At 43.5% G+C, this 15,246-nt stretch overlaps 1 protein-coding gene across 1 annotated transcript in view; it reads right to left on the bottom strand.

The window, feature by feature from the left end:
* Window positions 1–5,327: 5,327 nt before the first annotated feature.
* LOC127643168 (neuroligin-3-like) overlaps window positions 5,328–15,246 on the bottom strand; it is a 51,429-nt gene continuing 41,510 nt past the window's right edge. Inside the window, exon 8 of the mRNA XM_052125763.1 lies at window positions 5,328–8,067. Coding sequence (XP_051981723.1) covers window positions 7,185–8,067 — 883 coding nt within the window. The 3' untranslated portion in view covers window positions 5,328–7,184. The remainder of the gene's footprint in view (window positions 8,068–15,246) is intronic.

Here is a 15,246-nt window from a genome sequence, read left to right as displayed (position 1 = left end):
GTAGGGTTCTTGTGAGCTACAGTTTCAAAGCTTCCCCAACACTGCCCCAAAAAGATGTCACATAGTTCCCCACATCCCTGAGGGGGGGAAGCGACTTAACTATCATGGGAGCAGGCTGCACCAGCCGCTGCCTTTTCTCTCTGTTTTCTCTCCACAGAGTATTAGATCCGGCTGGGGCCATCTAATGCTATTATACACATCGAGGAAGGTGTACTTTTCCATTCCTATTCCCATTCCAACCACATCCTACCCAAAAGGGGAGGTCAACATGTGGCAATACGACACTTGGGCTCACCAGACGCAAATGGAAGGGGCGCTGTGGTAGGTCCTGCCTTGAAGGGGAGGAGCTCTACAAACACGGTGGCCAGGGGCAGAGAGGGCTCTACCCAAGGGAGACCATACCACGTAAAATACATCACAGGGGGTTACCTGAGTAATAGGAACCTCTGGAGCACCTATCCCAGTACAGGCATATTAGTACCCCTAGTGGATCTAGCTGCGAACTCTACAGGGCTAGGGAGGAAGGATATCCAGGGTCCGCTACTTTTTTTGCTCTCTTCTCATAGTCTCCTCATCAAGCCGTGAGCTCTCAGGGGAGGGTGAAGGTTTCCAGTACAACCCCATACTCGCGTCAGCCTTAGACTGGGTGGGCAGACCTGAAGGTGGCAGCCCATCGAGTCCTCAGCATCCGACATCACCAGTGCCCTCATCGATGCAGTGATTGAAGACTCATCCTGCTCGCAGGCCCCAAAAGAGACATCAAACTGGCCATGAGGTAGCCTAACAAAGATGAATCTGCCCAATTCCAGCCTTGCTGAAGCACCCCTAGATCATCACCAGTCCTCCACCTGGTCGTCTAATGGTTAGACCTGGAGAGGCCTTAAAGCCACAATGTCTTGCACCCACTGTGAAATTTGGTGGAGGATCGGTGATGATCTGGGGTGCTTCAGCAAAGCTGGAATCAGGCAGATTCATCTTTGTGAAGGATGCATGTATCAAGCCACGTACAAGGTTATCCTGGAAGAAAACTTGCTTCCTTCTGCTCTGACAATGTTCCCCAACTCTGAGGATTGTTTTTCCAGCAGGACAATGCTCCATCCCACACAGCCAGATAAATCAAGGTGTGGATAGAGGACCACCAGATCAAGACCCTGTCATGTCCAGCCCAATCTCCAGACCTGAACCCCATTGAAAACCTCTGGAATATGATCAAGAGGAAGATGGATGGCCACAAACCGAGCTGCTAAAATGTTTGTGCCAGGAGTGGCATAAACTCACTGTGGTGATGTGGGCATGGTCGAGCGACGTCTGGAATATGATCAAGAGGAAGATGGATGGCCACAAACCGAGCTGCTAAAATGTTTGTGCCAGGAGTGGCATAAACTCACTGTGGTGATGTGGGCATGGTTGAGCGAAGGCTAGGAGAAGGAGAACTGTAAGGATTGACACCTGTGGAAAATTATCTCTGTGGCAGGGCGGAGGGCGGGGCCGGGTCGTAATTCTTCACACCCGGTCCCTTATCAGGCTAATCAAGCCTCCGAGAGGGATAAAGGCCGACTGCGGAGGATGGTGTGGGAGAGAGAAATAGTTTATGGACATGTCCATCGTGTGTGTATTTGTCTTTGGTTTAAGTAAATCATTAAAATATTATTTATGTCGTCAAGCCGGTTCTCGCCGCCTCCTTTCCATTGAACACTTTACACTGGTGCCGAAACCCGGGAAGGAGGAGGGATACGGCGTAGTAGAGTTCAGGGATGACCTGCCGGCAGACGGGGCGAAAGGCACACCCCTCCCCAGGGAAAGAGGGGGGGGGGTGCACGTCATGCCGGGGGCTCCCCAGCCTGAGAGAATGAGGGAGGAATGTAGCTATACAGTCTCTAACAGCTGTTCTGTGTTTCAGTGAGAACTGGAATGCTGCATGTCACACTGACCAAGATGTGACTTCAGGATGACCCGGAGGCTTGACAAAAATTTTAGCTTCCCCCGCTCTTAGAGGATTCCCTTCAGGGGATTTCCCTCTGGAGCAGACACAAGATGAGACCCTTAGCCATGCCTTTGATCGAGTGAAAGTGATCGATGGTCAATGGGTATGCACTCTCATACCCATTGTGGCAGTGGAGGCGTGATCAAGTGCCCGTCCGGAGACAGAAAGCGGTAAGGGCACATTCACCTGAGCTAAATTATGACTAACACCTGTCTCTAATTCCAGTGAGCATGGGAAGAGTGGATAAAACCACCCACGCCACCAGCAGAAGACAGAGAGAGACTCTGGATCCTGAACAGATGTTATTGTGATGCTGTAGAATTGTTATTGTGAAGCTGAAGTTGCTATTCTGAGATATTAGAATTGCTATTCTGTGAGCACTGCATTTTGTTAAGTAAAAATCATTACCTGAGTGGAACAACCCGCCTTCCGTGTCCTCCTTCTCATCCCAACCTTTACACCCGTATTCTTTTTATTATTAAGGATTGGTTGTATCGAGTGACGCAGGAAGCTCAGTCAAGGGAGGATACATCCCAATTGTTAATACCGAAGAGATGTTGTGAAATGCTATTCCAGACGGCTCATCATAATTTGATGGTGGGTCACTTAGGGCAAGAAAAAACACAAAACGTCTAATGACCCATTTCTAATGGCCAGGCATTCGTGGGGATGTTTGCAGGTGGTGTGTGGCATGCCGTGAATGTCAGCTGGTGAATCCACCGGCCACCCCAAGAGTGCAATTGTACCCCCTTCCACTGATTGAGGTCCCCTTCCAAAGAATTGGCATGGACCTCGTCGGGCCATTAGAGCAGACGGCACACGGGCATCACTTTGTGTTGGTTTTGGTGGAATGCGCAATGCGATATCCGGAAGCAGTGCCTCTGTACAACATCTCAGCACATTGTGTTGCAGAGGCACTCTTTAGAATAATCTCCCGAGTGGGGATTCCGAAAGAAATCCTCACTGATCAGGGCATGATGTTTATGTCACAAAAAAGAATATGATTCGTAAATTCATTCATGAAGTCGCTCGGAATTGGGACAAGTGGCTCAAGCCCCTATTATTTCCAGTATGAGAGGTTCCGCAAGCTTGCATGGGGATCTCCCCATTTGAATTATTGTACAGGTGTCGACCGCGTGGCGTGCTCGATGTCCTATTTGAAAATTGGGAGGAGGGACCTTCAAACAGTAAAAACAAATTCAATACGTTATTGACCTGAGAGCAAAACTCTGCACACTGGAGAATTAGCTCCTGGCTTAAGAACGTCAAAGCCAGCTATACAATAGGGGTACTTGGCCACGGGAACTTGCACTGGGAGATAAAGTCCTTGTATCACTCCCCACATCAATCTCTAAATTACTTGCCAATTGGCAAGGGCCCTTTGAGGTCACTTGGCAAGTCGGGAAGTCGATTATGAGGTTAAACGAAGGGATAGAGAAAAAAAGTGGTACGGGAAAAATTTAAGGCAATGCTAGATATGGGAGTAATAGAATAATCCCACAGTGACTGATCCAGCCTGGTGGTTCTGGTCCCAAAGAGTTACAGCTCAGTCCAGTTCTGTTTGGAGTACAGAAAATTCAATTCGGTGTCTACATTTTATGCATACCCAATGCCTTGGATTGATGAATTCCTCGATTGGTTAGGCGTAGCTTGCTTTTATTCTACAGTGGATTTAACAAAGGGATATTGGTAGATCCCCATAGCTCCCATGTCCCACAACGTTCGAATACGTGAAGCATTCATTCAGTTTGTTCGGGGCCTGGGCTATGTTTCAGCGGCTCATGGACCAAATCCTCAGTCCTCACGCGGCATATGCCGCTGCCTGTCTGGATGATATTATTATTTACAGTAATGATTGGCAGCAGCACCTGCAGCATCTGAGGGCTGCCCTGAGCTTTTGAGGTGAATGAGACTCACGGCAAACCCAAAGAATTGCGCAATTGGGCAGGTGGAAGTACGGTATCTGGGCTTCCAGTTGGGTCATGGGCAGGTGTTTCCTCAAATTGATAAAACCACAGCGATTGCAGCCTGCCCGAAAGACCAAAAAGGAGGTGAGACAATTCCTGGGGTTGGCTGGCTATTATCGTAGTTTTTGCCTAATTATTCAACCTTCACCAGCCCGCTGACTGATCTCACTAAAAATCTGTTCCAGTGGATGGAGACGTGTCAGCGGGTGAAAGCTGCACTTTGCGGCGGGTCGATCTTGCATTCCCCTGACTTCTCTCTCCCATTTTTGTTGCAGACGGATGTGTCAGACAGGGGTTGGGGTCTGTAATATGCCAGGTAGTGGAGCCCCTGTTCTATAAATAACATAGAAGCTCACAGTGCTGGAGACGAAGTACAGAACGATTGAGAAGTAGTGCATCCGATACTACCTGTTGGGGAGCTGCCTCTGTTCGGACCACTCCCGCTCCAATGGCTCTATCGCATGAAGGATGCCAAACCATCAAACACACAAAGGCTTTCCAGCATTTTAAGTTCAAGCTGGTCCACAGGCTGGGGCGCAGATGGCTGTGGCAGAGTAAGTCACAGGCCAGATGGCTCCTCGGCCTGAGTCGGGTGATGGGGGTATGTGGTGATTTGTGGATGGCTGAACGACATCTGTGGAGAGCGAGGCTGGGAGAAGAACTGTAAGGAATGACACCTGTGGGAAATTATCTCTTACAGCTTTTAATTGTTTCAGTGAGAGCTGGAGGGGGATAAAAATGTCTGTGTTTTTTGTTATGCTGAAAAGTAAAACCTTGTGTGTCACTGAAAAATGGTGAAATAAAAGTCTTACACTGAATGTTTACCCGGTTCTCACTTTCTCCTTACCAAAGAAAGCTAGAGACCTGTCACAGTCACCCAACAGTAATGTTAAAGACTGGTAGAGAGCATGCAAAGACGCATGAAAGCTGTGATTGAAAATCAGGTTATTACTCCAAATATTGAAATCTGAACTCTTCCTAAGTTAAAACAGTAGCATTATTCAAGGTCTGAAAACACTGCATCTTTTTATTATTTTGACCAGTTGTCATTTTCTGCAAATAAATGCTCTAAATGACAATATTGTATTTGTAATTTTGGAGAAATATTGTCAGACATTTTTCAAAAACTTTTACTCAAACACATATATATAAATAGTAAATCCAGAGAAAGTGATATTTTTGCTGTTGTCTCTTAATTGTTTCAAGAGCTATATATTTATACTGTACTGTATATTGTATACATGTTAATAACACTAATTATAGACTAACCATAGCCCTACCTCTAAAAGAATAGAATTCAAAAAAAGAAACAGCATTTGCTTTATTTTTTAATCCTTTTGTCAAATTGAGGATGTATACTGAATGTCCCCGATGGAAGGATTTGTCCCCAAATTACAGCAAATACATACACACTTCAGTCTCAGTGAAATTGAAGAGCAGGACTTTTAGGCAAACTCAATATTTACTGCAAATTTGAGGCAGAAATGTAAAGAGTATAAAATAACAGACTTCTACAAACCGTTGTACCAACAGACCTGAGCAGCTGCACACAGGTTGACCTAAGGATAGAGACACACTTTGTGTTGTCTGACTCCATGGCTCCATTTGCCATTGCTTTTACTATATAAAATCCAAATCAACTTAAACTGTTGTAAATACTGCAAATTCTTTTATAAAGCTAACTCTCTGCTGGTTACCAAGGAAACTGTATCACAAAGTTGGCACAAAATTCATGGCAGGGGTGGTTAACATTGGTAACATGAATAATCTAACCACCTGGCAGGATATGACACCATTACAACACTACTGTATCCCTCTGCAATCTCTGTGCAGTTCCATAGTAAGCACAATTTTTGTAATATATTTTTTAATCGCCTTCGCCAGAGAAGCAATGTGTTTGGCACGTATCACCACATTAATGTTTCATAGGAAACAATAGCAAGTTCTCAGCAAAACCTGAATGTCATATCACGGCATGAGTGACACCATATTACTGTATGAGGGATGTCATATCACTGATAAATACTGTAAAAAAATCTCAATGCTTTTAAGTTGAGTTCAAACATTTTTACAAAACATATCAAACAAACTCAGATACGATACATATTTTAAATGATCAAAAAGCATTTGCACAAAATGAAAACATTTAGCAAGACACAAATTATCTAAAGATGTTTAACTTGAAAATTGTACACTATGCATCCACTCTCTCTCACTTACAAATAATCTTCACACACACAAAAACAGACACACTGTGTCCTGTAAAATACTTGCTATGATCTGCTTGTGTTATCTACAACAAAATGAATAATTTATGTCAAAAGAAAAATGTATCAATTAAGATAGCGAAAGAGAAAAAATAAAGGGTAAGAGAGAGAGAGAGAGAGAGAGAGAGAGAGAGAGAGAGAGATGCAGTATAAAATCCTTTTTTTTTTTCCAATTATAAAGAAAAACAGGTTTAGGATTCAAAATCAAAGTGGTCTTCAAATGTCCTTCTTTGCTATGGAAATAATCTGATCTTAAAAACTATTAGAAATAATTTTTCCAACACATTCAAAAAAGCTGTCTGTACATTGACGTTAATACATATGTTATATCTGTACAATAGCCATTAATATGCTTGTTATTACATGTTATTACATATCTTAGAATAAGCACTTGGTTGGCTCATAATGACCCACTGATGGGGCTCGAGTGCCATCTACTGTTCTTTCTCTCTGCTCCACCTTCAGGGTTTCAGTGTCTTGCAGCTCCGCCTAGAGTCAGCTGCAGTATTACAACTCATCCAGGCCTTTCAGTGTTGTTCCACACAGCAGTTTCTTAACTATTCTTATAATCTGAATGTTGTTTCTTCATACATACAGTAAGTCGCTCAAGAAGCAGTTTGACACTGACACCGTTCAATATGGGTCATATTGTTTTACACCAGTGTGTTGCGCTGACAGGTTCACGCTGGTTTATAATGTTTATTCTGATTTATACCGATGAGTTGCACTGATTCATATTAGCGCAGGATATTTTAGGTAATTGTGCTCATGTTATGTATTGTACACCTGCTATTGAACTTTTCAACACAGGTTTCACCAGTTTGATCTGGTTTACTGAAATACTGATTACATATAGTAATCATAGATCGAGTTGTTGTGATTATGTTTTAGGGATTTGTGGCATTCATTTGTTGCATGTGTTGCACGTTGGTGTGTTGGTATGCTGGTATGCGTTTGAGTTGAATGTTATACACGTGTTGTTGAGTGTGGGTGGGGCAGAGTGGTAGAGTTGTATCCATGTGTGAATGTGTTGTAAGGGTGCATGCTGGGATACCCCATCAACGAATTGGGTGACATGGTAATGGTGTTGGGTGTCATGGTAACACTATTGGGTGTCAAGGTTACAGTGTTGGGTGTCATAGTTCCACTGTTCGGTGTCATGGCGACAGAACTTGGAGTCATGAGTGGAATGTCATCCGGTGATCGACGAAGCGTGAGGGCGTAATCCCGTGGAGACGATGCTGGGGTCAAACGGAGGGGATGGCACAATGACCCCTCTTCTTGGTTCCCCCCTGAGATGGAGGTGGGCGTATAGCTGAGATCATTGGGTGGGGTCTGTCGCTGAGGGACAGCTTGAGGTGGCGTTTCCTGTCGACTGCGCTTGTCTTTGCGATAATAAAGCGCAGCAAAGGCCAGCACATTGAGGAAGAGGAGCGAAGCTCCAACGGCGATAGTGACGCTCAGCTCAGTGGAGTAATCGCGCGGGTTGGCGATGACCAGCGGTCCACTGCGTGCTGTGGATTGGGGAGGCTGTTTACCAGAGGTTCGAACTTTGTTGCCCCCGGGGCGAGGCGTGGCACTGTTAGAGCTATGCGTGGTCAAAAGCGGCGGGACTCTTGTAGTGGTGGATGTGTAGTGGAACATATCATGCAGATTGTACAGGTGAGGTACCAGGTGTTTCCAGAAGGCCACTTTAGTAGCACGGTAATGATCCCGAACACGTGGCTTTAACCCAATATGCAGGTAAATCTGGTCATGGGGACTGTATTTGGCCCACGTTACTTCCTCAAAACGGTTCGCCTTGGTGTGGATGAACTTAGTGTCCTGAGGAACTGGCTTGTTCGGATCCCTGACCAGAAACACACATACATAAAAAATTATTAATTACTGTAATTACTGATGCATATACACACAATCACACATGATTATGACACACAAATATGTTATTCACACATTTAAATATGAGTCATTCTGATCTGACATTACTGACATATTGACATTATCAAATCTGAATGGTTTATAAGTGTGAGTAAATGTGTATGAATATATAAATGTGTTTAAAGCGATAATTCACAAAAAAATGAAAATGATGTCATCATTTACTCACTCCCATTTTGTTTCAAACCCACATGACTTTCTTTCCTCTGTGGAAAACAAAAGGAGATGTTAGACAGAACATTAGGGCATGGGCAGAGTTTGCGTATGGCACAGAATGGCAGTTGCCATACCCTAGCATGCAGACAAACCCAGGAAAATATATGACTTATTAAGATGCAGTTTGCTCGTCACTTCAGTCTGTGTCAGCCTTCCCCAAAGAATTATAAGCCTAGTTGGGAGGGTTGGTTATCCAAGGGTTTTTGGCCATACTCTAGGTTTTTGTGAAACATTTGCTAAACGCATTATGCACTGACAACCTCAGTCACCATTCATCTTTATTGTATGGATTTGTGTGTGTGTGTGTGTGTGTGTGTTATACAGAAGAAAGAAAGTCATATTGGTTTGGAAGAACTTGAGGGTGAGAAAATTATGACAGAATGGGTGAATCTATCCCTTTAATTGTATCATAGCTATGTTTTCATCCTGGTTGCAAATTTAATTTATGCAAAAACCATAATATCACACAAACTATTTGCGAATAAAGCCTTGTTTCCATCCCATGTGTTCAAAAGTACAAAATCATGACTTTCATGGCATTAATAGTTCTGGGAGCACTATGTGTGCATTCCTCCATTCTTATGACTTTACCATGCAGATCTATAAGATCTTTTTCAAAAACTTCAATAAATCTGCTCTGCGGCACAGTTTAATTTTAGTGTGTATTTGACTTATTTTCTCTAAAAACTCTATGCAGGCTTTGGATTTTTTAGACATCGTTATTTCAGGATAACCATAGCAACATTTCAGTGTTAGGGCCAGCGCGTCCTCGCTTTTCGAGAAAAATACTGGGCAGTGAGAGTTCTCTTCTGACGCAAAGAGGTCTATCTCTGCTCTGCCGAATATACTCCATAACTTCTGGACTGTTTGAGCGTGCAGGGACCATTCCCCTGGGGAAATATTGTCTCTGGACAGTCTGTCTGGGCCGTCGATCAGGTGGCCTGGCACGTGCGTCGCCCTCAGCGAGCACAGGTGGCACTGGGACCAACTCAGTATGCGTTTTGTCAGATGGAAGAGGTTCCTGGATCTGACACCGCCCTGACGGTTTAGATAGGATACCACAGATCTGTTGTCCGAACGGACCGCGTGCGCTGTGTAGATAAGCGAGCCGTCATCGCCATGGAGTCTAGTTCTATTCCAAGGAAGGAAATTGCCTGACTGGGCTGTAGTGAGCTCTTGGTCCAATTGACTGCAAGGCCCAAACTGTTCAGATGACTGAGGAGAACTGTCCTGTGAGACAGAAGCTCCGTATGTGACTGTGCCAAAATCGGCCAATCGTCCAAATAGTTCAGAATTTGCAAGCCCTGACTCCGCAGGGGTGCGAGCGCCGCATCCATGCACTTCGTGAAAGTACGGGGTGCTGAAGACAGGCCGAACGGAAGGACGGTGTATTGATAAACCTGGCCGTCGAAGGCGAATCTCAAGAATGGCCTGTGACGGGGATTTATCTGAATCTGAAAGTAGGCATCAGAAAGCGGTAAGGGCACATTCACCTGAGCTAAATTATGACTAACACCTGTCTCTAATTCCAGTGAGCATGGGAAGAGTGGATAAAACCACCCACGCCACCAGCAGAAGACAGAGAGAGACTCTGGATCCTGAACAGATGTTATTGTGATGCTGTAGAATTGTTATTGTGAAGCTGAAGTTGCTATTCTGAGATATTAGAATTGCTATTCTGTGAGCACTGCATTTTGTTAAGTAAAAATCATTACCTGAGTGGAACAACCCGCCTTCCGTGTCCTCCTTCTCATCCCAACCTTTACACCCGTATTCTTTTTATTATTAAGGATTGGTTGTATCGAGTGACGCAGGAAGCTCAGTCAAGGGAGGATACATCCCAATTGTTAATACCGAAGAGATGTTGTGAAATGCTATTCCAGACGGCTCATCATAATTTGATGGTGGGTCACTTAGGGCAAGAAAAAACACAAAACGTCTAATGACCCATTTCTAATGGCCAGGCATTCGTGGGGATGTTTGCAGGTGGTGTGTGGCATGCCGTGAATGTCAGCTGGTGAATCCACCGGCCACCCCAAGAGTGCAATTGTACCCCTTCCACTGATTGAGGTCCCCTTCCAAAGAATTGGCATGGACCTCGTCGGGCCATTAGAGCAGACGGCACACGGGCATCACTTTGTGTTGGTTTTGGTGGAATGCGCAATGCGATATCCGGAAGCAGTGCCTCTGTACAACATCTCAGCACATTGTGTTGCAGAGGCACTCTTTAGAATAATCTCCCGAGTGGGGATTCCGAAAGAAATCCTCACTGATCAGGGCATGATGTTTATGTCACAAAAAGAATATGATTCAGTAAATTCATTCATGAAGTCGCTCGGAATTGGGACAAGTGGCTCAAGCCCCTATTATTTCCAGTATGAGAGGTTCCGCAAGCTTGCATGGGGATCTCCCCATTTGAATTATTGTACAGGTGTCGACCGCGTGGCGTGCTCGATGTCCTATTTGAAAATTGGGAGGAGGGACCTTCAAACAGTAAAAACAAATTCAATACGTTATTGACCTGAGAGCAAAACTCTGCACACTGGAGAATTAGCTCCTGGCTTAAGAACGTCAAAGCCAGCTATACAATAGGGGTACTTGGCCACGGGAACTTGCACTGGGAGATAAAGTCCTTGTATCACTCCCCACATCAATCTCTAAATTACTTGCCAATTGGCAAGGGCCCTTTGAGGTCACTTGGCAAGTCGGGGAAGTCGATTATGAGGTTAAACGAAGGGATAGAGAAAAAAAGTGGTACGGGAAAAATTTAAGGCAATGCTAGATATGGGAGTAATAGAATAATCCCACAGTGACTGATCCAGCCTGGTGGTTCTGGTCCCAAAGAGTTACAGCTCAGTCCAGTTCTGTTTGGAGTACAGAAAATTCAATTCGGTGTCTACATTTTATGCATACCCAATGCCTTGGATTGATGAATTCCTCGATTGGTTAGGCGTAGCTTGCTTTTATTCTACAGTGGATTTAACAAAGGGATATTGGTAGATCCCCATAGCTCCCATGTCCCACAACGTTCGAATACGTGAAGCATTCATTCAGTTTGTTCGGGGCCTGGGCTATGTTTCAGCGGCTCATGGACCAAATCCTCAGTCCTCACGCGGCATATGCCGCTGCCTGTCTGGATGATATTATTATTTACAGTAATGATTGGCAGCAGCACCTGCAGCATCTGAGGGCTGCCCTGAGCTTTTTGAGGTGAATGAGACTCACGGCAAACCCAAAGAATTGCGCAATTGGGCAGGTGGAAGTACGGTATCTGGGCTTCCAGTTGGGTCATGGGCAGGTGTTTCCTCAAATTGATAAAACCACAGCGATTGCAGCCTGCCCGAAAGACCAAAAAGGAGGTGAGACAATTCCTGGGGTTGGCTGGCTATTATCGTAGTTTTTTGCCTAATTATTCAACCTTCACCAGCCCGCTGACTGATCTCACTAAAAATCTGTTCCAGTGGATGGAGACGTGTCAGCGGGTGAAAGCTGCACTTTGCGGCGGGTCGATCTTGCATTCCCCTGACTTCTCTCTCCCATTTTTGTTGCAGACGGATGTGTCAGACAGGGGGTTGGGGTCTGTAATATGCCAGGTAGTGGAGCCCCTGTTCTATAAATAACATAGAAGCTCACAGTGCTGGAGACGAAGTACAGAACGATTGAGAAGTAGTGCATCCGATACTACCTGTTGGGGAGCTGCCTCTGTTCGGACCACTCCCGCTCCAATGGCTCTATCGCATGAAGGATGCCAAACCATCAAACACACAAAGGCTTTCCAGCATTTTAAGTTCAAGCTGGTCCACAGGCTGGGGCGCAGATGGCTGTGGCAGAGTAAGTCACAGGCCAGATGGCTCCTCGGCCTGAGTCGGGTGATGGGGGTATGTGGTGATTTGTGGATGGCTGAACGACATCTGTGGAGAGCGAGGCTGGGAGAAGAACTGTAAGGAATGACACCTGTGGGAAATTATCTCTTACAGCTTTTAATTGTTTCAGTGAGAGCTGGAGGGGGATAAAAATGTCTGTGTTTTTTGTTATGCTGAAAAGTAAAACCTTGTTTGTCACTGAAAAATGGTGAAATAAAAGTCTTACACTGAATGTTTACCCGGTTCTCACTTTCTCCTTACCAAAGAAAGCTAGAGACCTGTCACAGTCACCCAACAGTAATGTTAAAGACTGGTAGAGAGCATGCAAAGACGCATGAAAGCTGTGATTGAAAATCAGGTTATTACTCCAAATATTGAAATCTGAACTCTTCCTAAGTTAAAACAGTAGCATTATTCAAGGTCTGAAAACACTGCATCTTTTTATTATTTTGACCAGTTGTCATTTTCTGCAAATAAATGCTCTAAATGACAATATTGTATTTGTAATTTTGGAGAAATATTGTCAGACATTTTTCAAAAACTTTTTACTCAAACACATATATATAAATAGTAAATCCAGAGAAAGTGATATTTTTGCTGTTGTCTCTTAATTGTTTCAAGAGCTATATATTTATACTGTACTGTATATTGTATACATGTTAATAACACTAATTATAGACTAACCATAGCCCTACCTCTAAAAGAATAGAATTCAAAAAAAAGAAACAGCATTTGCTTTATTTTTTAATCCTTTTGTCAAATTGAGGATGTATACGAATGTCCCCGATGGAAGGATTTGTCCCCAAATTACAGCAAATACATACACACTTCAGTCTCAGTGAAATTGAAGAGCAGGACTTTTAGGCAAACTCAATATTTACTGCAAATTTGAGGCAGAAATGTAAAGAGTATAAAATAACAGACTTCTACAAACCGTTGTACCAACAGACCTGAGCAGCTGCACACAGGTTGACCTAAGGATAGAGACACACTTTGTGTTGTCTGACTCCATGGCTCCATTTGCCATTGCTTTTACTATATAAAATCCAAATCAACTTAAACTGTTGTAAATACTGCAAATTCTTTTATAAAGCTAACTCTCTGCTGGTTACCAAGGAAACTGTATCACAAAGTTGGCACAAAATTCATGGCAGGGGTGGTTAACATTGGTAACATGAATAATCTAACCACCTGGCAGGATATGACACCATTACAACACTACTGTATCCCTCTGCAATCTCTGTGCAGTTCCATAGTAAGCACAATTTTTGTAATATATTTTTTAATCGCCTTCGCCAGAGAAGCAATGTGTTTGGCACGTATCACCACATTAATGTTTCATAGGAAACAATAGCAAGTTCTCAGCAAAACCTGAATGTCATATCACGGCATGAGTGACACCATATTACTGTATGAGGGATGTCATATCACTGATAAATACTGTAAAAAAATCTCAATGCTTTTAAGTTGAGTTCAAACATTTTTACAAAACATATCAAACAAACTCAGATACGATACATATTTTAAATGATCAAAAAGCATTTGCACAAAATGAAAACATTTAGCAAGACACAAATTATCTAAAGATGTTTAACTTGAAAATTGTACACTATGCATCCACTCTCTCTCACTTACAAATAATCTTCACACACACAAAAACAGACACACTGTGTCCTGTAAAATACTTGCTATGATCTGCTTGTGTTATCTACAACAAAATGAATAATTTATGTCAAAAGAAAAATGTATCAATTAAGATAGCGAAAGAGAAAAATAAAGGGTAAGAGAGAGAGAGAGAGAGAGAGAGAGAGAGAGAGAGAGAGATGCAGTATAAAATCCTTTTTTTTTCCAATTATAAAGAAAAACAGGTTTAGGATTCAAAATCAAAGTGGTCTTCAAATGTCCTTCTTTGCTATGGAAATAATCTGATCTTAAAAACTATTAGAAATAATTTTTCCAACACATTCAAAAAAGCTGTCTGTACATTGACGTTAATACATATGTTATATCTGTACAATAGCCATTAATATGCTTGTTATTACATGTTATTACATATCTTAGAATAAGCACTTGGTTGGCTCATAATGACCCACTGATGGGGCTCGAGTGCCATCTACTGTTCTTTCTCTCTGCTCCACCTTCAGGGTTTCAGTGTCTTGCAGCTCCGCCTAGAGTCAGCTGCAGTATTACAACTCATCCAGGCCTTTCAGTGTTGTTCCACACAGCAGTTTCTTAACTATTCTTATAATCTGAATGTTGTTTCTTCATACATACAGTAAGTCGCTCAAGAAGCAGTTTGACACTGACACCGTTCAATATGGGTCATATTGTTTTACACCAGTGTGTTGCGCTGACAGGTTCACGCTGGTTTATAATGTTTATTCTGATTTATACCGATGAGTTGCACTGATTCATATTAGCGCAGGATATTTTAGGTAATTGTGCTCATGTTATGTATTGTACACCTGCTATTGAACTTTTCAACACAGGTTTCACCAGTTTGATCTGGTTTACTGAAATACTGATTACATATAGTAATCATAGATCGAGTTGTTGTGATTATGTTTTAGGGATTTGTGGCATTCATTTGTTGCATGTGTTGCACGTTGGTGTGTTGGTATGCTGGTATGCGTTTGAGTTGAATGTTATACACGTGTTGTTGAGTGTGGGTGGGGCAGAGTGGTAGAGTTGTATCCATGTGTGAATGTGTTGTAAGGGTGCATGCTGGGATACCCCATCAACGAATTGGGTGACATGGTAATGGTGTTGGGTGTCATGGTAACACTATTGGGTGTCAAGGTTACAGTGTTGGGTGTCATAGTTCCACTGTTCGGTGTCATGGCGACAGAACTTGGAGTCATGAGTGGAATGTCATCCGGTGATCGACGAAGCGTGAGGGCGTAATCCCGTGGAGACGATGCTGGGGTCAAACGGAGGGATGGCACAATGACCCCTCTTCTTGGTTCCCCCTGAGATGGAGGTGGGCGTATAGCTGAGATCATTGGGTGGGG

The sequence above is a fragment of the Xyrauchen texanus genome, chromosome 4 (genome assembly GCF_025860055.1).
Source record: "Xyrauchen texanus isolate HMW12.3.18 chromosome 4, RBS_HiC_50CHRs, whole genome shotgun sequence".
Classification (NCBI taxonomy): domain Eukaryota; kingdom Metazoa; phylum Chordata; class Actinopteri; order Cypriniformes; family Catostomidae; genus Xyrauchen; species Xyrauchen texanus.
Note: the sequence above shows the minus strand (reverse complement) of the source record. Positions and strands in the feature narration are given on the sequence as shown.